At 43.4% G+C, this 25605-nt stretch overlaps 2 protein-coding genes across 2 annotated transcripts; one reads left to right on the forward strand and one right to left on the reverse strand.

Moving 5' to 3' along the window:
* Positions 1-424: 424 nt before the first annotated feature.
* Positions 425-9276, forward strand: LOC123045439 (probable phosphoribosylformylglycinamidine synthase, chloroplastic/mitochondrial). Its single transcript, XM_044468496.1, has 4 exons — positions 425-904; positions 1939-2033; positions 2118-6322; positions 8862-9276. The coding sequence occupies exons 2-3, from the start codon at positions 1968-1970 to the stop codon at positions 6315-6317; spliced, it is 4266 nt and encodes a 1421-aa protein (XP_044324431.1). The 5' UTR covers positions 425-904; positions 1939-1967; the 3' UTR covers positions 6318-6322; positions 8862-9276.
* Positions 9277-12821: 3545 nt separating this feature from the next.
* LOC123045446 (long-chain-alcohol oxidase FAO1) lies at positions 12822-21571 on the reverse strand. Its single transcript, XM_044468503.1, has 3 exons — positions 21231-21571; positions 20458-20730; positions 12822-14786 (listed from the first exon to the last, which is right to left on the reverse strand). Exons 1-3 carry the CDS (start codon positions 21474-21476, stop codon positions 13050-13052), a joined length of 2256 nt encoding a protein of 751 aa, XP_044324438.1. The 5' UTR covers positions 21477-21571; the 3' UTR covers positions 12822-13049.
* Positions 21572-25605: the final 4034 nt, after the last annotated feature.

Consider the following 25605-nt stretch of genomic DNA (forward strand, 5'->3'; position numbering starts at 1 on the left):
CCATTTGGACTCCGTTTGATATTCCTTTTTTTCGAAACACTGAAATAGGCAAGAAAACAACAATTTGGGCTGGGCCTCCGATTAATAGGTTAGTCCTAAAAATAATATAAAAATGTATAATAAAGCCCATAAACATCCAAAACAGATAATATAATAGCATGAATACTTCATAAATTATAGATACGTTGGAGACGTATCAGTTATCTCTGCATGTAAACAAAATGACTGATGAATGAAAAGTTCCTTTCCCGCAAAATAAAAAAAAAATCAGCTGGGGACGCACCTCCAAAAAAAAGGGTTTCATTAGTTTTTTTTTTTTTTTGAGACAAGCTGTAGGCCGAAAGATCTCCCACGTGATCCGCGATCATGCAGAGGCCCAACTCCAACGGCCCAAGAATAAGGGAAACAAAAGGCAGTGAAGAATCCCTATTTGGCCGCCGTTCGTCCCGAAACTGCTGTCCTTGTCCTCGCTGTGCGCCGCCCCGCCCGCACGCGCTCAGGTGCGCCGCCCCTCGAGTCGCCGGCGCCGGTCTCCGTTCCTTCCACCGCGCTGCCCTTTCTTCCATACCACCTCGAGTCCCTAGCCTAGCCGTCTGCACGCCATCAGAGACGTAGCCGCTGCCGGAAGCAGTGACTGGCCGCAGTCTTCGCGCCGTCTCGACGGCGACCGGCTGAGAGCCGACCTCCCCTAGCCCCCTTCATCGCCGTGGTCACCCACGCAACCACGTGCAGGCTCCCGGCGGCATCACCGTTTGCAACCAGTTCGGCAACACTGCCCGTCTGGTCCATCAGCGACGGCGGGGGGCTTGCTCTCCCTATTTTCCTCCGCCGACTTGCGGTTGTCAACGGCTCCGGCGCCGTGCTCTTGTCGTCCGGCTGCTGCCATTGCTCTGAACTTCTGAAGGTTGTTAAGATTTAAGAACCGATTCTGTGGCAACTAGTTGTATTAGCTAGTTAGTAGTTGTTGTATTTAGTCCATGAATTGATTTCTGTTCTTATTTGTAGAAATGAATAGAAAGACTTTGCACAGTTGGTTTGCTAGTAATTCAAATGTCTTTCTGTTGTTCCCGAACCCAACACAGTATGGTCAAACATGTTGGTTCAAAACTATGGCTATTTTGCTAGAAAGATCCAGTAAATGCTACATGTATCCAGTAGTAATCTAGGATTTTTTTTAGCTTATTTGGATTATAGGATTATGAGATATTGAATCTTTTGCTAAACAGATCCAAATTTTAGTTTTTTTTTTTGCAAATATTGCATATTCCCAGTAGTATTCTCGGAAAATTTGACCTTATTTGGACTAAAGGATTGAGAGAAACTGGCTTTTTTTCCTCACTGTTAACTTTGAGCCTGCCCTCAATTTTCACCCTGGATTCGCCACTGTGTGTGTGGTTGGTAATGTGGTTTGCTGAACCTATGCTGAATCACTCATGTAGCTATGGTTGAACTATCTGATCATTCAAAAAATAGCTGAACTACCTTGCATTTGATAGACCCTCTTATGATTTAACCCACTTTATTCATTTCATATAAGAGAACTCTCCGATTCAATGAAAGAACCCTGTCTATGTGAGTATGTGAATGCTGAAACTACTAAAATTTTCATGAATATTTCGATAAAATAAGCAAGTTATTTGTTTCTCGTTGCACAGCCTAAGGGGTTTTCATGTCCTGAGAAATATTTGTGACTACTGTATTTTCATCCAACGTGATTTCTATCCTGGAACAATGAACAATCATATTGACCTTGGTCTTGACATATGTATGTGTGTACATATATATTTTTTGCTTACATCGTAAAAATATAATGAAATAAATTCCCGAGTTCAATATTTGCTAATGACACAAAATAGTTTTGTTGTTTTTAATTTTGTAGAGTTAACTTTAGTTAAGCTCAGCGGCTCAATGCCTGATTTCCTGTTCGGTGGTTCACAGGTTCTTGGAGGATCTTAGGTTTCGTGAATATGGCATCTCATGCTGAAATGACAGGAAGCAATATGCTACGTCTTCAAAGCTTTCCTAGTAATATGGTATGCACCCAGTTGAATTATCAACTAAATATGCTTCTCTTTTTGGAATGTAATCATTCTCATGTTCTTCTCCTTTTGTACCAGGGAAAACAAAGGAGTAGTTTTATCTCCACAAGACACCTTCCCTTGAGAAGGCCACGAGTGGTTCGACATTGCCTGGACCTACGTCATCTTTGCCGTTTACCTAATCAAAGGGCTATTGTTCCAAATATCAGAACAATGCCTGCTCTCACTGCCGCAGTATCCAGGGGAGTTGATAGTCCATTGATAGAGGCATCTGTCAATGACATGGAATTAGTTTCAAGGATTATTCACTTTTATCGCAAACCACTTCTTCAAGAGAGTGAGGCCAAGGAGTTACTCAGGAAAGTGCAGGCAAAGGTTTCTTCTAATATTATTGATATAAAGACTGAGCAATGCTTCAATGTTGAGTTGGAGGATTCACTAAGTTCTGCGAAGCTTGCAACACTTAAGTGGCTCCTAGCAGAAACTTATGAACCTGACAACTTACAAACAGGGAGCCTTCTGGAGGAGGAGGTTTCTATGAGTCCTTATTCCTTCCTTGTTGAGGTCGGTCCCCGGATGACATTTTCGACAGCTTTCTCGACTAATGCTGTCTCAATTTGTAAAGCTCTATCTTTAATGGAAGTAACTCGCCTGGAGAGGTCTAGAAGATATCTTTTGTGCCTTCAGCCTGGTAGTGACCCACTTGATGAAAGCCAACTCAACAGCTTTGCTGCTCTGGTTCATGACAGGATGACAGAGTGTGTTTATCCTAGCAAGCTCACATCATTCCGGTCAGATGTAGTTCCAGAACCTGTCAGTGTTATACCAGTCATGGAAAAGGGAAGGGAAGCACTGGAGGAAATAAATCTTAAAATGGGGCTGGCTTTTGATGAACAAGATATCAAGTACTACACTCACCTCTTCAGAGATGACATCAAACGCAATCCAACTACCGTGGAACTTTTTGACATAGCGCAATCCAATAGTGAGCACAGCAGACATTGGTTTTTTAATGGAAAGCTTGAGATAGATGGAGAGACCATGCCAAGTACTTTGTTTCAGTTAGTAAAGAGTCCCTTAAAGGCTAACCCTAATAACTCTATTATTGGATTCAAGGATAACTCGAGCGCAATAAAAGGGACCCTTGTAAATCACCTACGTCCAGCACTACCAGGTTCCACTTCACCGTTATCCCTTATGATGCGTGAACTGGGCATTCTGTTCACAGCAGAAACCCATAATTTTCCATGTGCCGTGGCACCCTACCCAGGAGCTGAAACAGGTGCAGGTGGTCGTATAAGAGACACGCATGCCACTGGAAAAGGTTCATTTGTTGTTGCCTCAACTGCTGGTTATTGTGTTGGAAACCTTCAAATTGAAGAATCATACGCACCTTGGGAGGATTCATCCTTTTCATACCCATCAAACTTAGCTTCTCCATTGCAGATTCTTATTGATGCTAGCGACGGTGCTTCTGACTATGGGAACAAGTTTGGCGAGCCTTTAATTCAGGGATTTACAAGAAATTTTGGTTCTAGGTTGCCAAATGGGGAGCGCCGTGAATGGCTGAAGCCAATAATGTTCAGTGGAGCAATTGGGCAGATTGACCATGCACACATATCGAAAGGGGATCCAGAAATTGGCATGCTAGTTGTGAAGATTGGTGGTCCAGCATATAGAATTGGTATGGGTGGTGGTGCTGCCTCAAGTATGGTTAGCGGACAGAATGATGCAGAGCTCGATTTTAATGCAGTTCAACGGGGAGATGCTGAGATGGCACAGAAATTATATCGTGTGATCAGGGCTTGTGCAGAAATGGGGGAGAAGAATCCAATCATCAGCATTCATGATCAGGGAGCTGGAGGAAACTGCAATGTTGTGAAAGAAATAATCTATCCTAAGGGTGCTGAAATTGACATCCGCTCAATTGTTGTTGGTGATCACACATTGTCTGTGTTGGAGATCTGGGGTGCTGAATACCAGGAACAAGATGCATTATTGGTGAAGCCTGAGAGTAGAAACCTGTTGCAGTCACTTTGTGAGAGAGAAAGAGTTTCAATGGCTGTCCTTGGTGAAATTGATGGTAGTGGAAAAATTGTTTTGATTGACGGTGCTGCTGTGGAGCATGCGAAGTTGAGTGGCCTTCCGCCACCACTACCTGTTGTTGATCTTGAGCTTGAAAAGGTTTTAGGAGATATGCCTCAGAAGACCTTTGAATTCAAGCGCGTTTCTCGATCGAGTGAGCCCTTAGACATAGCACCCGAGGTTACACTGATGGATGTTCTTAAGCGAGTATTGAAGCTTCCCTCTGTATGTTCAAAGCGTTTCTTGACCACTAAGGTTGACAGGTGTGTGACAGGTCTTGTTGCACAACAGCAGACGGTTGGCCCTCTCCAACTTCCACTTGCTGATGTTGCTGTAATTGCACAGACTTACACAGATCTGACAGGTGGTGCTTGTGCCATTGGAGAACAACCGATAAAGGGTTTACTTAATCCCGAGGCCATGGCAAGGCTTGCTGTTGGGGAGGCATTGACCAATCTGGTTTGGGCTAAAGTTACATCTCTTGCTGACGTCAAAGCAAGCGGCAATTGGATGTATGCTGCAAAGATTGATGGAGAGGGAGCAGATATGTATGATGCTGCTGTCGCAATGGCTGACTGCATGATTCAACTTGGTATTGCAATTGATGGAGGAAAGGATAGTCTTTCTATGGCAGCTCAATGTGATGGCGAGCTAGTCAAAGCTCCAGGAAATCTTGTTATCAGTGCTTATGTGACATGTCCTGATATAACCTTGACTGTTACTCCAGATCTAAAGCTTGGGAAGGATGGGGTTCTGTTGCATGTTGACCTGGCTAAAGGAAAGCGACGACTTGGTTGTTCTGCTCTCGCACAAGCATTTGATCAAATTGGAAATGACTGCCCAGACATAGAAGATGTCCCTTACTTGAAAAAGGTCTTTGAGGTTGTTCAAGAATTGCTCAGTGAACGTCTGATTTCTGCCGGTCATGACATTAGTGATGGTGGGCTTATTGTCACTATTCTTGAGATGGCATTTGCTGGTAACTGTGGTGTTAACCTCAACATAGAATCAAAAGATAATGACCTTCTTCAAACACTTTTTGCGGAAGAGCTTGGTCTTGTAATTGAAGTGCATTTGGATGACCTTGATCTAGTGAAGCAAAAACTTAATGCAGCAGGGGTTTCTGCTGATGTGATAGGAGAAGTAACTGCAGCACCAGAAATAGAGCTACTTGTTGATGGTGAGGTGCGTTTGAAAGAAAGAACTTCAGACCTCAGAGATTTGTGGGAGGAAACAAGCTTTCAGCTTGAGGAGCTACAGCGGCTGAAATCTTGTGTCAAGCTTGAGAAAGAAGGCTTAAAAGGCCGAACATCCCCTTTATGGCATTTGTCTTTTACGCCCAAATTCACAGACGAGAAACTACTGTCTGCATCCTCGAAACCGAAGGTTGCCATCATTCGCGAAGAAGGGAGCAACAGTGATAGGGAAATGTCTGCTGCATTCCATGCTGCTGGTTTTGAACCGTGGGACACCACAATGTCGGATCTCTTGAACCAGAAGGCTGATCTAATGAAATTCCGTGGGATCGCATTTGTTGGTGGATTTAGCTATGCAGATGTTCTTGACTCAGCGAAAGGCTGGGCTGCATCTATCAGGTTCAACCAGCCCCTCATACAGCAGTTCCAGGAGTTCTACAATAGGCCAGACACATTCAGCCTTGGGGTGTGCAATGGGTGTCAGCTCATGGCTCTTCTTGGTTGGGTACCAGGACCCGATATTGGAGGCTCGCTTGGTGCAGGTGGAGACATGTCCCAGCCAAGGTTCACTCACAATGAATCTGGCCGTTTTGAATGTCGGTTTATCAGTGTGGCCATAGGGGTTTCTCCTTCTATAATGTTCAAAGGTATGGAAGGCTCTACACTGGGCATTTGGAGTGCTCATGGTGAAGGTAGAGCCTTCTTCCCAGATGAAAATGTCTTGTCTGATGTTGTGAAATCTAATCTGGCCCCTCTGAGATACTGCGATGATGCTAATAACGTCACAGAGGTCTATCCTTTCAACCCTAATGGCTCTCCGCTTGGTATTGCGGCCCTTTGCTCCCCTAATGGAAGGCACCTTGCGCTGATGCCACACCCGGAGCGTTCCTTTATGATGTGGCAATACCCATGGTATCCCAAGGAGTGGCAGGTTGAGAAGAGTGGTCCCAGTCCTTGGTTGCGCATGTTCCAGAATGCAAGAGAATGGTGTTCATAGATAAGGTAAATCATACTCCTGAAGCATTTCCACCATTTTTTATGGTTCCCTATAGTTAAAAGATAAATACTTTTGGTTCCCTATAGTTAGATCTCTGGCTGGTCCTTTAACTAGACACAGTCTGCTGCTCTCGTCTACATCTAAGACACTCGTTCTGTAAATGGCGTCCTTACTATTTTAAGTTCCTGGTAACTTCTCCTCTTAGTTCGATCTTCATTGTAGTACCGTGTTAGCTTGAACACCGCTTCGTGCTTGAGCTTTGTTATTTGATGCAGTGATAATTACTCATATTAAAATTCAAAAAAATAATTACTTGTATTAGACATCCAGGATCTCTCATGTTCTAGCTCAGTGCTTCACTGCAATAGAAAGAATAAAAAATTGGTGCTAGGGATTGTATTATGATCTAATATTCATGAGGTCTCGTACAACACTGCCATGAAATAAATATTCGGAATTGAGATATCTCTGCTCCTATAAAAATCTGAGTTGGTGATGATGGTGTGCCTGCCATCTTTCATTTACAGCCATCCGATTTGCATCCAACGCGTCTGAGACAAACTATGGCAATTTTACAAATAACCCCCTGCCACTCCAGTTCAGTGTTTAGCCCATCTCTACCCCACCTCATCTAGCGCCATCTCAGGAAAGAAAGAAGGATCTGGACAGGTCGGTGCCGTCGTTCGTTCGCCCCCAGGCTCCATTGCCGACCACTACCACAAACCCCTCCTCACCGTCTCCACCACCCCCTTCCCTGTCTCCCTGACTTCGACCTGGGTAAGTATGCTGCCGATTAGGACTGGACACGAGCCAAGCCGAATTCAGACAGCCATGTTAGCTCGCTCGGAAGCAGCCAGCTCGGCTCGGCTGGGTGATGCCAACGAGCTGCATATGGGTGGCTCAGCTCGTTCTGCACTGGCTCTGTTTAGCCTGAGCGGCTCGTGAGTGGATGGACAAGGGAGGTGCATGCTGTGGATGTGCTGTGAGTGATGGTGGTCACCGCCGGCCACCAGGGCGTGCCAGAGCAAGTGGCGGTGCGGCGTTGAGGCGGAGGGCACGCACCTGCCGACGTTGGTGAGGACGCAACACAAGCAGAGAAGAACATGGGTGGGCAACGCGTGAGCATCTGCGTGCGTGTGTGCACTCGGCGACGAAAGCATGCCTGTGTGCGTGCGGCGGGGACGGATTATGGATGCGTTGGGAAGAAGAAGAGAATGTAAGAGGGAGGGAGGTGTGAGCAACAGCTGTGTGCGGCGGCGGGGGGGATGGATGCATCGCGTGGGTCAGTGGGTACATGCTGCTCGTCTAGGTCACCAAATAAGGATAGCTTCGTATTGGGCTTGGGCTGCTCTTGTAGCCTATACATTTCGCTGCTAATTTTAAAAAAAATACTGGGCTGGAAACGAGCCACAGCCCCAACATTTCACCACCGGAGTCGTTCGAGCCCCAACGTTTCACTGCCTCCCCTGTATTCTTGCTTCAGCAGCCCCAACTGCGACCACAACGTCTGTGTCCTCCCCTGTCTCCTCCAACACCAACCCCCACAAGTACGTTGGTGGCTACGCCCTGCTCATCCTCGGCGGCGCAGCCACCACCTACTATTATTTCCCCCTTCCCGGCAACGCAATCCATGTTGATCACACTCTCATAGATGGAACAGAGTGTGGGGAGGTGAGATGCACTGCCCTTCGCCTTCTGATCTGACAAGGACCAATGTATGGGTATTGATGAAGAAGAAAATCTTCTTCTGCAGTTGCAGATATGTAATGGTAACATATGGTAGAAATGCCTATTCTGTAGTTGCTCGGCCCGACTCAGCTCGGCACGGCAAGGATCTAATTATAGGTTCGTCCTATTTTTTTACTTGATTGTTGCATAAGAAATGCCAGAAGGAAGATGGGACATGAACTTGGCTCTTGAGCTCAAATAATATCAATAAAATTTAAAGAAATCTTTTGGAAACAAACATGTAGAACTATTTGTGCAACATTTCATGAAAAAATAACATTAATGTTGGACTAGAAAAATAAACAAATCGTTAAAAAACTATTTTAAAAGCTTTTTTTTTTGGCAAAGCACCACAAGTGTTTTTTCTTCATGAAGTTTTGCATGCAGCTTGAACACTGGAACGTGTTTGTTTGCAAGAATAGGTTTGTTATGTTTGCTATTCTGTCTGCATTTACTCTTCACCCGGATGCTTGTGAGCTCAAAAGCAGAATGAATATATCCAAAGAAACATATTGATATTTGTTACACATGAGATGACCACCACATAAGTTGTGAAATAAACTACTCTAGATCAATGCATTTTGGTTAGCCGTGCAACGCACGGGCATCTTACTAGTAACTATAGGCATGGCAAATTATGTTGTCGCGGGGATGGCAATTTCCTTTAGCAACCATGGCAATTCCTGGCAAAAACTGAAATCGCCATCCTCATGAAAACATAATTTGCCATCTCGGGCGTTCGATTTGCCATGCTAAAAAAGTCTGACGTTCGAAATCCTAAATATTTACTTACCTTTCCTATCCTCGAACTTACAGGGACCGAAATTGGTGGCCCATATGTCTGCTTAGAGCTTGGGCATTCTGCTGTAGAACTGATGTGGCCATGGATCAACTCAATACTATGCCTGTGAAATTATCACAGTGGAAGAACTTAAGTGACAGACATCAGTTCTCAGTTCTTGAGTTGAGCTGGAATATCTGCGCTACTTATTCACAGTGCTTGTACAGGGGCTGCCTGCGAGCATAATTATGTCTCACTAGCTGAATTGAGCTATATGCTTCTTCTGCAATCATTCACCTTTATTATCCAATAATACCATTCTCTAGCTGTCCGGCAACATAAAATGTATCCTGTCAGCTTTCTTTCTGCCGAGCATATCCATTTTGTAGTGTTGCCCGTTACATATTTGGGATTATGTTTTCAGTTTGGGGTATCCTTAAGAGGACAACACTTGCACATTGTTGACAAAAGCTCATTGCTCGCGAGCTTAACTAGCGCTGGGTAGTTTGACTTATTAACCTCGTAGCTTACTTTTTTATTTACGGGAGTAAAACTTGTACAGATTTGCTATTTCTCAGATGCCTGAGATTTTTCCTCACACCAGAGTTGTTTTTCGGTGCGGCGGAGCTTAGAGGGATGGCCGGGGCAGCGGCCAGCACGGTGGGAGGGCGAGGCGGTGCTAGCCGCCAGCCGCGGGGGCGGAGGCAGGCGGTTAGGCCTGGGCAGACTGGCAGCTGTGAATCTGTTTTGAATGATGCAGTTTTTTGAGTGACTCATGCGTAGGCGATCTTAAAATTGTACGTATTACTCAATCACGAGGTTCTTACAATGGTCTGACACCACTTCAAGGATTCTCGGAGGACCCGAGCCAATCCATGTAACCGTTTTACCCTCTACTTTAGCTAAACCTGATCATTGGTCGGACCGGGTTTGGCAAAGCCCAAAGAAAAAATGCCAAGCCCGAACCTGGCCTGGCCTGACCCGAAGTACATGAACAGTGGCATCTTTTAATTAAGTTGATCATATTCAAGATATTATATTAATTTATTATACATATATAAAATATGTTTATATGTGCATTTCAGGCTTTATTCGGGCTTTCGGGCTGGGCTTCGAGTGAGAAAACGGAGCCTAAGCCCGACCTGAATGTCGGGCTTCAGGTCGGGTCTCTGGGCCGGGTTATCCATGAACATGTTTATTTTGACTACGAATTACATTGGTGAATCGATCCCCGCACTTGCAGACTCGCTACTAACTCTGATTATACCTGCTGACCATGTCAGCTAACCGGATGTTTTGTTTAGAATTTGGCTAATTCTGTAGATATGTGATTACCGCGAGTAGGCCACTGCTATGGTGCAGCCCTCCATTTGCTTTTTTCTGTTAGGAATTGGCACTACTCGAATTTTGTTGTATTTCTATAGAGAATGCATTTTCGGTTTTTCTTTCACTTATGAATCATTTGTGTTTCACTTCTTGATGGAAGCAGGCATCCCCACGAGCACTCCGATGATGCCAAGAACGATGTTGGTGGTGTGATCAAAGAAGATTCTACATGAGATGCACTTGGACAGGTAGGAGATGTTGGCAAAGGGAAGGTGGCGCGTCGTATCATGGTAGAATCCAAGCAAATCTTCGTAATAATTTAATGAGAGGGGCCATCATAGGAGGGAAGACTATATGTAGTTCCAACGTAACAATTATGTAGTCACCGGGTTGTAGTTACCAACATGGTTATTTTCATAGTTACCAAGTTCTATATGTTATAAAAACATGATTATTGTATATCGACTTACCCATTATTTGGTTACAAAAATCGTTGAAAACATTCCTTGGCAACTATTGTGTAAATAGCATGATAATGTAGGATCTCCGACCCGATAATTTAGATACAAACACCATGATAATTCTGACCCTTGAGAAAAAGTTGTTGAAAACGCACCGCCGATAACTTAGAAGTAATAGCATGGTAATTTGGGTACAAACACCAGATAACTTTGACCCGTGGAAAAAATTATTGAAATTAAAACAAACCACCGATAACTTCTAAGTAATAGCATGGTAATATACGCCCTCGGACCTGATAACTCAGGTACAAACACTACAATAATTTTAATTCGGAGTAAAAGATATTAAAAACATACAACCAATAGCTTTCGTGTAAATAGTATGATAATATAGGCTTCCGGACCTGATAACTTAGATACAAACACCACAATAACTTTGCTTCGTGGAAATTTTTTTTGTTGAAAACATACTCTATAAATAACATGGTAACACAGGCATCTGGACCTGATAACTTATGTACAAACACCACCATAATTTTTGACCCGTGAAAAAATGTTATTGAAAACATACTCTAAATAACATGGTAACACAGGCTTCCGGACCTGATAACTTATGTACAAATACGACGATAATTTTGACCCATGAAAAAAGTTGTTGAAAATATACGCATAACTAAGTTGATAACTTACTTAGTCCAGATGTGATAACTTTTGACCGGAAGGGGGAGGGACTTGTTGAAAAAACACCCTTCGGTAATTCGTGTGTGAATAATATGGTAATATACACACAACAGAGTTGATAATTTAGTTAGTCTAGGCCTGATAACCTTTTAAACTAAAAAAGTTGTCGAAACATACCAACATGAGATCTAGTATCGAAGGCCTTGTCGCAGCGGTTTTTTATGTGAAAATGGTTTTTGTACCAGAGCGGTTTTTGTACCCTGACATTAGCATTTTCTGTTCTCTAGGCTGCGTGCATGTGCATGCGGGGAGAAGGTCGAAGAAACCATTTTTTTATGCCTCGGTAATTTCTGTGTAAACAACACGATAACTTACGTGGGATCTGGTTTCGAAGATCTTGTCCCGCAACATGATAATTTCTGTGTGAACAACATGATAATTTGCATAGCATATGCGTGGTAAATTTTTATCTGAAAAAGTCGTCGGAACATACCAACATAGGATCTGGTTTCGAAGATCTCGTCCTGATGAATCTTTTATATGAAAACAGTTTTCCAATCAAAGCGACGGTTTGAGCTACAAAATATTTTAAAGTTTCGAAATAGGAAGAATCTAGGATGACATCATAGTTTTGTCATCTAGTGCATATACACATGGGAAGAAAAGTTGGAAGACCATCTTTTTATGTGTGGTATTTCCTATGAAAAACAGCTTGGTAACTATGTGTCACAGTCGTGATAACTTACATAGCACATGCATGATAACTTTTTACCCAAAATAAAATCATCGGAACATACCAACATGGGATCTAGTTTCGAAGATCTCGTCACGACGAATCGTTTATGTGAAGACAGTTTTTCAATCCAGCCAATGGTTTAAGCTACAAAACATTTTGAATTTTCAATCTTAAAAAAAAATCTGCATGTCATCATCAATTTTTTTTCCTACATGCATGTAATTATGTTCTAATTAAACAAGGATGGATGGAAAACACCCATAAAAAAGAATGCATGCATGCATGAGAGGTTGCCGGAGGGAGATTAAGAAGGATATATCTTCCTTAAATTCCGTGCGTTAGGACGTTAGTCGCATCCTTATTAAAAACTGCTGCCGATAGACCGAAAGAGCGACCTCCGTCCTTCGTTGCCTTTGTCACCTCAATGTTGTCGGAGTTCACCTCTATACGGTTACACCTGACTGTAGTTTTTAAATTGAAACCAAACTGTAAGTAATTGTCAAATTGAGACCAAACCATAAGGCCAGTGCCTCGGCCGTAAATGCATTACCCGCATGAATCGATTCCCCCCGCAAGCTTGTTAAGCTTACAAGCTTCAACAGTTCAAAAAAAAAAGATTACAGGCTTCAAACCAACATAATTGAGCAGGTTTTTTTTTGCCTTAGATAAGTTTACCGAGTTCAGCTGTCACGAGTTAAAGCTCAAGCTTAACTAACCGGCCCGTAACTAGCCAACCTTTTCTCGTTAATTCTAACCTGGTGAGTAAGAAAATATTTTTTTAACATGATACAGACGCAAACAAACGTTCATATACACGTGCAATTGAACCGACAATTACATATAAATGTAAGGAAACAATTGAAACAACAATTACATACAATTGTTTGCGGTAAAAAAACAATTACATACAAATGTGTCATGAATCAGCTGCAGTTGTGGACAGTGTACCTGTGCGGATTGCACTTGATTAACCAACAATCAACACACATCATACATATGCTCCGCTACTGTTTCCCGCTCTACGCCAAGGACTCGGCGATATCCATGGAGAGGCAGTAGGCGAGAGACTGTATCGTGATCATGGGGTTCACACCAACGGCAGTCGGGAGGAGGCTGCCGTCGCAGACGTACAGGCCCTCGGCCTCCCAGCTCTCGCCTCTGCCGTCGACGGCGCCCTCCATGGGGCTGGAGCCCATCCGGCAGCTGCCCATCTGGTGCGCCGAGCAGAGCAGCGCCCACGTGTCCGTGCCCGGCTGCATCGGGCCCCTCGCCACGGTCACCTCGTCCAGGAACGCCTCCAGGTCCTTGTCCTGCACGCCCTTGCATCTGAGCCGCAGCCCGTCGCTGCGGTGCGTGCCCACCTCGGCCGCGCCGGCGGCCACCATGATGCGCAGGGTGCGGCGCAGGCCGTCGCGGAGCTCCTCGATGTCGCCGCGGCTCGGGCTGTAGTGCACGCGGCCCTCGCCGTGCACGCTCCCCGCGGCGCGGTCGCGGACCAGCGCGAACGCGTGCGCGGTGCGCGCGTACCGGCGCATCCTCTCCTTCATGTCGCGGCCCGACTCCCACGGGACCAACGAGGCGAAGGCCCCCGGCCCTAGCGCCGGTGTCTCGATGATGGTGCGCTCGGTGACGCGGTGCATGCTCGTGATGATGCCGCCCTCGTAGCACTTGCCGGTGAGCTGGGGCTCCTGGTTCTTGTCCGGGAAGTACCCCCACGCCATGGACACCGGGTGGAGGTGCAGGTTCCGGCCGACGTGCCGGTTTCTGACCCCGCTGTTGCGGAGCAGCGGCGGCGTCATGAGCGCCCCGCATGCCGAGATGGACACCTTGGCCTCGATGCGCAGCTTCTTGGTGATGCCGTTGCTCATGCACGTCGCCACCAGGCCGACGCACTTCTTGCTCCGGCCGTTCTTGTCGCTATTGTTCTGGAGGATGAAGCGCTCGGCCTTGCACCCGGCCAGGATCACCGCGCCGTGCTTGACGGCGTCGACGAGCCACGTCGTGTCCGTGCCGCGCTTGTCGCCGGTTGGGCACCCCAGGTAGCAGCTCCCGCAGTAGTGGCCCTCCGACGAGTTGCGCGGCACGCTGTCAACGGGCAGCCCGAGCGCCTCGCACCCGCGGCGCACCACCTTGTTCTGAAACCCTTCCTCCCTGCACCCGTCAGTGACGGCGAGCCGGGCGCACACGGCGTCCATGGCCTGCACGTAGCCCGCGCTCCCGAACACCGGGAGCCCGTGATCGCGCGACCACTCCTGCAGGACCTCCCGTGGCGTGCGGATACTGGCGGACCAGTTCACCGCCGAGCCGCCGCCGACGGCGGTGCCGGCGAACAAGACGGTCGACACGTTGGACGTGCAGAAGACGCCTCCCTGCTCGTAGAGGCGCTCCATGGACGGGCCCTCGACTGAGCTGTAATCATCGGGGGTGAAGTAGTCTCCCTTCTCGACGACAAGCACCTTGTGCCCCGAGGACGCGAGCACCGCGGCGGCCACGCCCCCGCCGCAGCCTGAACCGACGATGACGACGTCGCATTCCACCGCGTGATAATCGCCCGACGTGGCCGGCTTCACCGCGACGCCCTTGTCCGCGAGTGATCTGAGCAGGGTGGCGTCGTCCAGTTCCCTGGTCTCCACGACGCCGTTGTCCAGAGGCCGCGGCGCTGCCGCTTCCGCTGGATGTTTCTTCCGTTGCTCTTCCACGTTCGGCAGGCTGAAACCTATTGCTTTCAAGCATGGGTTCTCAGAGTTTTCGTTCAGCTGCACGTTGGAAACAGAGATAAATGTTTGAATGAATGTAAAATGGTGAAGCTTTTCACAAGAGCCTCGCTTCGCCACAACCCGTTACTAATAAATAAAGGTATAAAGGGAGAACTAGGTTGTAGCCTAGTGGCAAGGCTGGGCATTGGCGCACTCTGCAGTCTGGGTTCAAATCTTGTCTAAGGTCGAATTTCTGATTCCTCATTCGGGTGGATTTCTTCTATAAAACTAGGCTCTGGGTGCTAGTGTCCATGAATCTCATTTTTTTCTAAAGATATATAAAGGATAATGTGGATATTTGTCAAATCATATCCATTTTCGTATGTATGATGAGTCGCCCGCTGTATATGTATACGAGGAGTAGCGTCACACAAACCGGCACACATCTCCTCCCTCCTAGGCCTGGTCCATTTAAATAATTTTTTGACTCCCGACCTTTTGGTTTACTTTCACCCTTTGTAATCAACTGGGACAGCTCACTTGCTGTGCCTAGTTATTTTTGTTATTCTTCTTGTTGGCATCATTTCACGCTGGTTTTCTTTCTTTTGGGGTTTTCTTTGGTCTTTTTTCTTTGGTTTTATTCATTTTTTATTTTTCTTTGTTTCTTCTTCTTTTTCTCTTTTCTTTTTCATATGCTTAAATTTGTGAATTTCTTTAGCCCATGAACCTATTTTCAAATGAATGAATGCTTTTCAATTTCCCAAGATTTTATCAAATTTATTGTATTTTTGTCAAAATTGTGAACTTTTTTCAAATCGATGAATGTTTTTCAATTTCACAAACTTTTATCAAATTCGTGAACTTTTTTCTCAAATTCATGAACAATCGATTATTATTTTTAAATTTCCCAGACTTGTTTGTCACATTCATGTATTTTTTTCAAACCAACAAACTTTTTTGAACCTTTAAACTTTTATTAATCTATAAACATTTTCTGAATTTAAAAAACTGAAAATCATGTAACCAGACTACCCTATTATATAGCCAAGATCATGCCTCCTTCCATGTAAGACGAGATGGGACTAAAACCACGAACGGTACAGTCTGCTGCCTACAGGTACGTACATGAAGGCTGCAACAAAAAAACTCAAAACAAGTTTATGCCTTATGTACGGGTGATCAGTTTGGTTCATGGAATTGACGTCCCTGCCGCATGCACGCTAGTCACTATATGTGGAAGAAATTTTCCAACATCAACACAAAAAACCAAAAAATTGGTTTCTTTGATTTTGATATGGATTCAGTCTTCGGCTTGTGGGTTTTTTGTCCACCCGTAGCTCCAAGGATGAAAAAGTTAGCGATATGGAAAAGTGTTCATCGATTTTTAAAAAAAGTTAACAGTTTTTTCAAAAAGTTCATTAAATTAGAAAAAGTTCATTGAATTTTGAAAAAGTTTAAAATTTTGAAAAAAATCATGAGTTAAATACTTTATTCATAGGAGGCCGCCCGACTAGGCCAGTCCATTGTCGCACGCGGAAACGGCAAAAAGAAAATATGCAATTTTAAATACCAGTATAATTATGATTTAAAATATTTTCTTCTTCAAACCTGGCATGTATGCCTACCATGGGCAATGCCCACCGGCTGGCAAAAATTGAGGTCATTTCATGAATGTCCAAAAAAGCGACAAGTGCGTGTTTGGGTAGGCCAAAAGACTCCGGCAAGAGCACATCGTTTCTCGACATCCTTAAAATGGCCCCAACTTTTTTCATGGTCTTGTATGACCAATTCCAGGCACTAAGCCAAATTGTTGGTTTTTGACAATTTTTGCATTTTCTGAAGTTTTCTCAGTCAAAAAGGAAGATAAATGGTGGACATGTCGCAACTTGCATATGGTGTTGAAAATCGTTCGAACATGAGATGGATATGCCCACATGCTTGTAAAAGTTGGATAGGCCAGAAGGGTCTGTTGGAAAGCACATTATTTTTTGACACCCGTCAAATAGCCCCAGAAAATTACACGGCTTATATGACCAATTCAAGGCACTATGCCAAGTTTTTTTTAGTTTTCGATCATTCTGAATTTACTGGAGTATTTCTCGGCGAAAAATGGACGATAAATGGCCGGAAGTGACGCAACTTGCATATGGTGCCGGAATTCATTCAAACTTGGCATGAATGCCTCATATATCCATGCTAAGCTGCTCCAAGAAGTTGATGTCATTTATCCATGGTCCAAAAAAACCATCAGTTCACAGGAATGTGTTAGACTAGGCCAGACGGGTGCATCCGTGAACATCTAGTTTTTCGTAATTTGAACGCTTCTTTTATTTTAAATTTTGGTAATTATCAATCAATATGAGCATTTTCTTATCCTAACAATTTCTCAAAATTTGCCAACATTTTTGCAATTTCAAATTGTGTATGGAAATTTTACAAACTTGAACACTTTTCCAAATTATGACAAATTCCCAATAATTTATGTTGAGCACAAATTGTAAACCATGTAATTTTTTCAAAATTTATCAACATTTTTAAAATGCAAACAATTATTAAATTTATCAACAAAAAAAATTCAAAAACATGCACATTTTTAAAATCCAAAATGTTTTTAAATTTTTTAAAAAATATTTGAGAACAAGAATATTTTTTGGTGTTCCAAGAATATTTATAATTATTAAAAGGTTAGAAAGGAATATTAAATTTCAAAAATAAGAAAAATGAATTGAAGAAGAAAGAAAAGAAAAACAAAAAATAGAAAAAAAAAATGATTAGGCCTTGGCCCAACTAGACGATTGCATCGGTCCCGTCGGGTGCCTGTTGGGCCGGCCAAATGTTTGCAGATTTGAAAAAGGCTCATCAATTTTGAAAAATAATGTTTATAAATTTGAAAATAAAATCGCGGGCTTTAAAAGAGAGTTTGTGAAAGTTGAAAAGAGTTTGTGGGTTTGAAACAATGCTCACAAATCTGACAAATTTTCATGAATTTAAGAAGTTCGTAGATTTATGAAAAAGTTTATGATTTAAAAATATTCATGAATTTTTAAAAATAAATGGAAATGAAAAAAGAAGAAGAAAAAAATGGAAGGAAAAGCAAAAAAAAAAAAACTCGCGTTGGTTAGTGTAGAGGAAAAAAGAAAGGTACTAGACAAGACAGGCTGCATATCGCACTCAGCGTGAACGGTGTATTTTTAGAAAAGATCATCCTACCCTTTATTATGAAGGACTATGAGAGATTTCCTTTGTTGATGCGTTTAGGAGGGGGGGGGGGGGCTGTACTAAAGCAAAAGTGACTACATATAGATTTTCATTTAGTAGTTCCTGGTGTGCTTAGCATGCCACATAGGCGAACAAATGATATGACAACAATTAAGGAGGGAGAGAGCACTTTTGATGACCATGTGAAGCAAAAAATATTACTATTCTTCACATTTAAAAAGGAAATAAACATTAGGCTAAACTCAATGAAAAAAAAATCCTATGATGTAAATCAAAGGACATCTCTTTTTCTATTTCTAGTAATAAAATTTGAGATATATGACATCTCATTCCTACAAGTTTTTTATTCCTGTGATATTCCTATCGTATGAACCAAAAGAGGCCTTGTCCTATGAACAAAAATAGACCTAGTTGCTAAATAATTAAATGAAGAAGACTTAGCTACAACAAGCTAAGCACCTATGCATTGATGACTTTAGTTGCTAAATAATTAAATGAAGAAGATTTAGCTACAACAATCTACTTCCTCCGTCACAGTTTATAAGTCCTACGCGTATACCTAGGTTGCCAATTTTATCACCCTAATATAAACTATATAACACAAAAATTATATCTTTTGAAAATAGAACATCTGAAGTTTATATTGGTATATTTTTTATAATATATGACTTATATTAGGTTGGTCAAACTGACAACCTAAGGGTACGCGCACGCCCTATAAACTGAGAGAGAGGAAGTAGTAAGCACCTATGCGTTGATGACTTTATTAACACTATCTAAACACCCGTGCATTAAAATGGGCCTAATTACGCACATCACATAGCCTAAAATTCTAATCCCGGGAGCAGCCGATTCTAGAAGTGTGTGACCCTCTCAAGTGTAATTTTCTCACTACATTGGACCCGCTACCGAGCGAAGGAGATCGATGAAGCCATCAAAGCAGTGACCACATAGCTACTAGTGCTCATCTAATACTAACACATACTACCCCCATCTGGATTTATTATCCCTCATCGTATTTTGGGTCAAATATAATCACATATTTGGCTAGCAAAATGCTAATGCATGTCATAAAAATTATATTATTGGATTAGTATTGAATGTCGATTTCAATGATATTATTATTACTATACATAACTTATATTTTATTATTATAATTAAAGTCATGATTAAAATATGACTCGAAATACGAGGGGACAAGTAAACAAGGAGGTAGTAATATTTTTTTAAGGGTCTGTTTGGTTCCAATAAGTCACCTGACTTATAAGTCAGGTGACTTAAAATCAGTGACTTATAAGTCACGTCTGTTTGGTTGTCATCTGACTTATAAGTCACCTGAGCACATCTTCTCACCTTGTTTTTTAATGTAAAGGTGATAGAACCTACGTAAAAGGGGGTGATTTATAAGTTTTAAGTTGGGGTGAAGCAACTTATGACTTATAAGTTGGGGTGACTTATAAGTCGGGTCCGTTTGGCAAAATAAGTCACTTTTTACACTTTTCGACTTCTAAGTTGGTGACTTATTTGGAACCAAACAAGGCCTAAGGCTAGCCATAGTGATGGTAACTTAGGTAGTAACTTAACACATCCCAAGATAATTTTGCTTATGTGGCAAGTATTTAACGAGGAAAGATGTGCTTGTGGTAACATAATATGTTACTGTAACATAGCGCTTCCCGAGGCAAAATGAGTCTGAACTAATAAATGAAGCAATTTATGACACTACTACTATATTACTTTGCATTATGAAAATAGTAACTTAGACTAGTGTCATATGCATGACACTAGTATAAGTTACTCCCTGCTATGACCGGCCTAAAAAAGATGGCCTTCAGTCTTTGCATCAGACGATGCATACATCCATTTTATTAATTATTCACTGCGATACGATGTAGAGGGTGTCTAGAAGGGAAGCCTTGAGTCCAAAGCATTCTGTCAGTCTTGATTTTGGCACGTGGCCGGACTGTGACCTAGCTGGATTTGTCAATGCGATTTAGACTAGTTACATTGAAAGTAACTTAACTAGTAACATCACGCATTTCAATACAAGATTGCTTATGTGGCAGCTAATTAATGAAGAGAGAGGAGTTTGTGGTAACTTAGGTAGTTACTGTAACACCACACATTTCAAGGCATAATAAGTCTATAGTCTAATAAATAAACTCTTTCATGATATCACTCATGTGTTACTACCCACTATGAAGGTAATAACATAAACCAGTAACATCGACAAGTTACTACTCTATGTTACTCCCCACTGTGAGCCGGTATTGTGTCTTGTCCTGCGGCGCCAAGCAGTGCCATCACTGCTGTAACTACCATGACAGTGGACGGGCATGCGATTTCGTAACCGTGTAGAAAAGTGACGTGATCACAGGACCAGTCATGCAAACGTCGCTCTAGCGTACTGTAGTATAATCACGTGTACGATCCAACCCACTTGATCCGTAGACAATGTAGAACCACCCACCCATCAATCATCCAATCCAAGCAAGCATGATTAAGCAAGCACCTTGGTGTAGAAGACGTTGAAGCAGAGGGTCTTGACCATGGCGAAGGCGATCTTGACGGGGATGAGCCACCGCGCCCTGGTCCAGCGCCTGAGCGCCTCCTCTCGCCGCCCCACCGGCATGTCAGCGAAGCGGCGCACGTACGGGAACTCGCCGGAGACGCACAGCCGGCCGCACAGCGCCAGCGTGCCGAGCCGCGTGCACAGGAGCCAGAGCGTGACGTGCACCAGCAACCCCGCCTCCCACACGCACCGGGTGAAGGCCAGCTCCGCGACCTGGCATGGAAACCAATCGCCCAATTTGTGAGTATTATTATGTATAATCGTGCCTGGATGAATTGAAGGCAACAAAACACCATACTGGAGTTATATTAAAAAAACACTATACTGTATACGTACCTGAGTGAACAGTCTCATTTGTCCGTGAAATATTTACTCCTACCAAACTACGTACTGTACACGCGTACGAACTAGAATGTAGTCCAATTACACATGTACCAGCGTCAGCGTGGGATAGGGCAGCATCACGTACGCCTAATTAATCTCCGCGCATAGGAGACGGGTGGGGCCCGGTTAGATGAGAGTCGCGTAGCCGATAATGGTAATCTAGATTATTCTCCTGACGAGCGGTCATATCGGTAAGTTTTGGCGGATGGAGTATCAAATCAAATACAGTACTACGGAGTACACTATGGATGAACAAGGCAGTAACCGAGTACGTAGCGTATGTAAGGTACGAACACAGTTGAAGTATATGAATGAGCTCGATGGATCACCTCGTCGGGAATGGTGGAGTCGGCGCCGGATGCGAGGTAGAAGCGCTCGAGGTCCTTGTCGCGTGGCGTGTCCCTGCGCCCGTCGAGGGCCTCCTCCGGCGGCAGCGATGGGATGAGCGCGCCGCACATGGCCCGGAGCGCCTCCATCTGCGCCGGGTAGAGCCCGTGCGTGTATTTGTCTCGCCTCAGCACCCGCAGCAGCGGGTGTCCAGTCGCCGCCTTCTCCTTCCCCTGCAGCGCCGCCATTAGATACCCCCGCGAGAGCAGAGCAGTTAGCGCCGGACTAGAATTCCGTGTGGCTTTGCGCGCGCATTCGTCTGCATATAGATAGATAGATCGATCGAGAGTTGATAGGTGTCAATCTCGTTATTTAATACCGGTCATCAACTAAGACGCAGAAGGGCAACTTCCGGTCCGTTATCCATCTAGCTAATCAACGAGTTTTTCCAAAAAGAAGACAGAACCTTGCTATCATCGGATAAAAGTATTCCAAGGCTAAATCACCAAAAGGGAGACCCGTACAAAAAAAGATGTGACTAGGTCTCAATCAACTGAGATTTAGTCAAGTCTAAATCAAGTGATATAATATGCTAGAGAGAAAAAGAAAAATTGAAAATAAAGTTTTGCATGGATCTTAGTGTAAGATCCCATGGATATAGCACCGATTAAGACTTAGCAACACTGTAAAGAAAAAGAGATACCTATCCATTGACTATAGTATACTACTAGCACATATTTTTTTTGATAAATGACGTTTTTATTAACTCAAAATGCAGTATTAGGCAGATACAAAGTATGATAAGTAACATTCGACCTCTGTATAACGAAGATGCACACAGCCAAACACTAAGAGTCTAACAAAAAAATGAAAATAAACGAGAAACTGACGTATCGACAATAGTAGTCATACAAGCCCAACACTCTGCCTATGGCGAAGAACGTGGTGGGCCGATCCGGAGATTATATTGTCACCCATATTAGGTAAAAACCTCCTTGGCCACCCGCTCCAACCCACATATGAAGCGAGTGCGTACAACAGAAAATAACCTACAAAGCAGAAGAGTTTATGCTATTAAATACCAAGTTATTTCTACATAGCCGAAGCGACCACAATATGGCATACGCTCCCATCCTTAATAACGTTTTGACCCTATTTGAAATACCATCCAACCAATAACCAAAATTATTGGCAATACTTGTGGGCGGATATAAATTGGATGCTACTTGAATGATTGACCATATAGAATGCGCAAGTTTGCACTAGAAAAATAGGTGTTTGATTGTCTCATCGTGAGTACAAAAGCTACACTTACTTCCTTGCCAATTGCGACAGGCAAGGTTGTTTTTGGTTAGCACGACTCTCCTCCAAAGATACCATATGAAGATTTTAACTTTTAGTGAAATTTTTGACTTCCAATTTTTTATTATTATCCACTGGGACCTCTGAATGCGTGAGGGCATGGTATATAGAGTCGACCATGAAGGACCCGGATGTAGTGAGGTTCCAGCGGAACACATCCCGTCCTTGTGTCAGGTTAATCGAAACCAATCTGGAAAATAGATTTTGCCATGACATAAGACGGGGCCGATCAAATCCCGCCTGAAAGAAATATTCGGCGGGGATGAGCTGAGACATGTGCGAGAGTACCATTCTTACTACGGACAATGATGTACAAAGCAGGATATTGTTCTCAGAGGCTAGCATTGTCTAGCCAGTTGTCCTCCCAGAAACGAATCTCCGACCCATCATTTATCTCAAATGATCCAAAACGGAAAAGATGCTTCTTTACCGCCATTAGACCATCCCAAAAGTGTGAGTCACCAGGTTTTCAATAGGTCTGAGATACAACCTTTTGGTCTTGATACTTATTGGGCAAGAGAGTTTGCCAAACGCCATTCTCAGTAAGTAGTTTGAACAACCATTTACTAAGTAATGCATCATTCTTGACCTGAAGGTCATGAATGCCAAGGCCACCTTGGTCTTTTGGCCTATAAACTGATAATCCCCAAGTGTAAGGAATAATCGTAGCAATTTTCAAAGGTGGAAGTGATAAGTATGGAGTGTCAAACCCGCAAGGAGTTAAAGGTAAGATCAATATTCTCTCAAGTCCTATTTGCCACTGATACGAATCTACGTACACCGAACGTTTGCTTCCATCTAGAAACGAGAAATAAAACTATGTTGTGGGTATGAAGAGGGTAACTTTGCATGATATCGGAGAACTAAAATATAAAAATAGGTTATGTTAACATAAAGTGAGAATATATTATAATATATTACAAATAACGAGTGTGGAATAATGATGGGTCAGTGTGCCGAATTGTCCTAGGCAATTGTTAACAAGATTGGTAATCATTATTGCAATTTCATATGAGGGAGATGCATAAGCTAACATACCTTCTCTACATGGATGATATGCACTTATGATTGGAACTCTAGCAAGCATCCGCAACTACTAAAGATCATTACGGTAAAACCCAACCATAGCATTAAAATATCAAGTCCCCTTTATCCCATACGCAACAACCCCCTTACTCGGGTTTAAGCTTCTGTCACTGTAGCAACCCACTATAAGCGAATCATGAACGCATTGCAACACCCTACAGCGGGAATCCTTCACGTGTGGATGACACGAAAGGCACCATAGGACAACACCAAAATAAAACATACAACTCAAACCAATCTAGCTCATCAATCAACCCAAAGGACAAAAGAAATCTAATCAAAACATCATAGGATGGCAACACATCATTGGATCATAATATGTGGCATAAAGCACCATGTTTAAGTAGGGGATTACAGCGGGGTGCGGGAGAGTGGACCTTTTAAAAGAGATGAGGAAAGTGATGTTGGTGAAGACGATCACCACGACGATGGTTCCCCCGGTGGCACTCCGGCGCCACCGAGAGAGAGAGAGAGGGGGAGAGGGTCTCCCCCTTGTTCTTCCTCCTCAATGGCCTCCCCCCCCTAGATGGGGAGAGGTTCTCCCTCTGGTCCTTGGCCTCCATGGTGATGATGGCCCCCTCCGGGTTCCTCCTCCGTGGCCTCCGGTGATGATGGCCTGGCCTAGATTGATTTTTCGTGGCTACAGAGGCTTGCGGCGACGGAACTTCCGATCTAGGTTTCTTTCTGGGGTTTCTGGTATTTATAGGAATTTTTGGCGTCGGTCTCACGTGGGGTCCATGAGGCAGCAGCAAGTCGGGACTCTTTTGGCCCAACTCCGATGCCTTGGGGGTCTCTTTTGGTCCATAAAAATTCACTGTGAATTTTCAGCCCATTCCGAAAACTTTTATTTCTGCACAAAAAACGACAACACGGTAGTTCTACTGAAAACTACGTCAATCCGGGTTAGTTCTAATGAAATCATACAAAAATCATATAAAATTGTTGTGAACATGTCATGAATACTTTATAAATTATAGATACATTGGAGACGTATCACAAACCACACTCCATTTGATCAACCTGTACCTTTTATTTTCACGATCTCCTTGCCTAAAGAATCTGGATCTAAAATAATCCAGCCTTTGCAAGACACCTTTTGGGATTTGAAAAAATGAAAGCATATAGGGAACCATATTACTACTAGCACATATGCCCTTGCGTTGCAACTCGAGAGAAGTTTTGTGTATCCATATAAACGTTCATCAATGCAGCACACCAGAATCCGAAGGGTGCCACCCGACGACGACATAAAGACGCACACCAAGGTCAAAATGAATATCAGCAAAAACTACACAATTAATGAGTTTGCTTTTCTCTTTTTTTTGGATTATCAGGTACTCGTCGTAGTACAGAAATTATTAAATAATTACCTCAAGAGCGCCTTCATTTTCTTGATTGTCTGTGTTTTTGGCGCCAATGGTTTTATTATGCACTTGTATGAACCGGGATCAATAGAGCCTAGAGAGAATTTATTTTGTATTTACTTTACTGGACGTGCAAGCTTATGTGTTTTCACCGTGTGTGTCCTAATCTGTGTATATATGTTAGTCTAACGTTGCCTAATCCTTATCCAGCTATGTATGATGTTTGTTTCCTTTTCAGTTTTGTCATTATGAATTTGTGGGGACATAAAGAAATTAAAAACTGCCACATTTGCTTGTTAAGGGCCTAATCACCCCCCTCTAGACCGCTCTTCTCGTTCCTGTCAATTGGTATCAGAGATTTGGTCTCCATTACTTTGGTTTAATCACCATTGGAGGAAGATGGATGAGTCTACGTTCGGGAGTATTAGACGTAGAGTGCCTATTCTTGATGGGAGTTTTATGGTTCCTGGAAAAATGAGATGATTGAGATTTTCAATGAATATAATTTGAACAAGTATATTCTTAGCCCTTATGTGCCTCATATTGATCCTCTACATCCTACCCC

Source organism: Triticum aestivum, chromosome 1A (assembly GCF_018294505.1).
Source record: "Triticum aestivum cultivar Chinese Spring chromosome 1A, IWGSC CS RefSeq v2.1, whole genome shotgun sequence".
NCBI classification, from domain to species: domain Eukaryota; kingdom Viridiplantae; phylum Streptophyta; class Magnoliopsida; order Poales; family Poaceae; genus Triticum; species Triticum aestivum.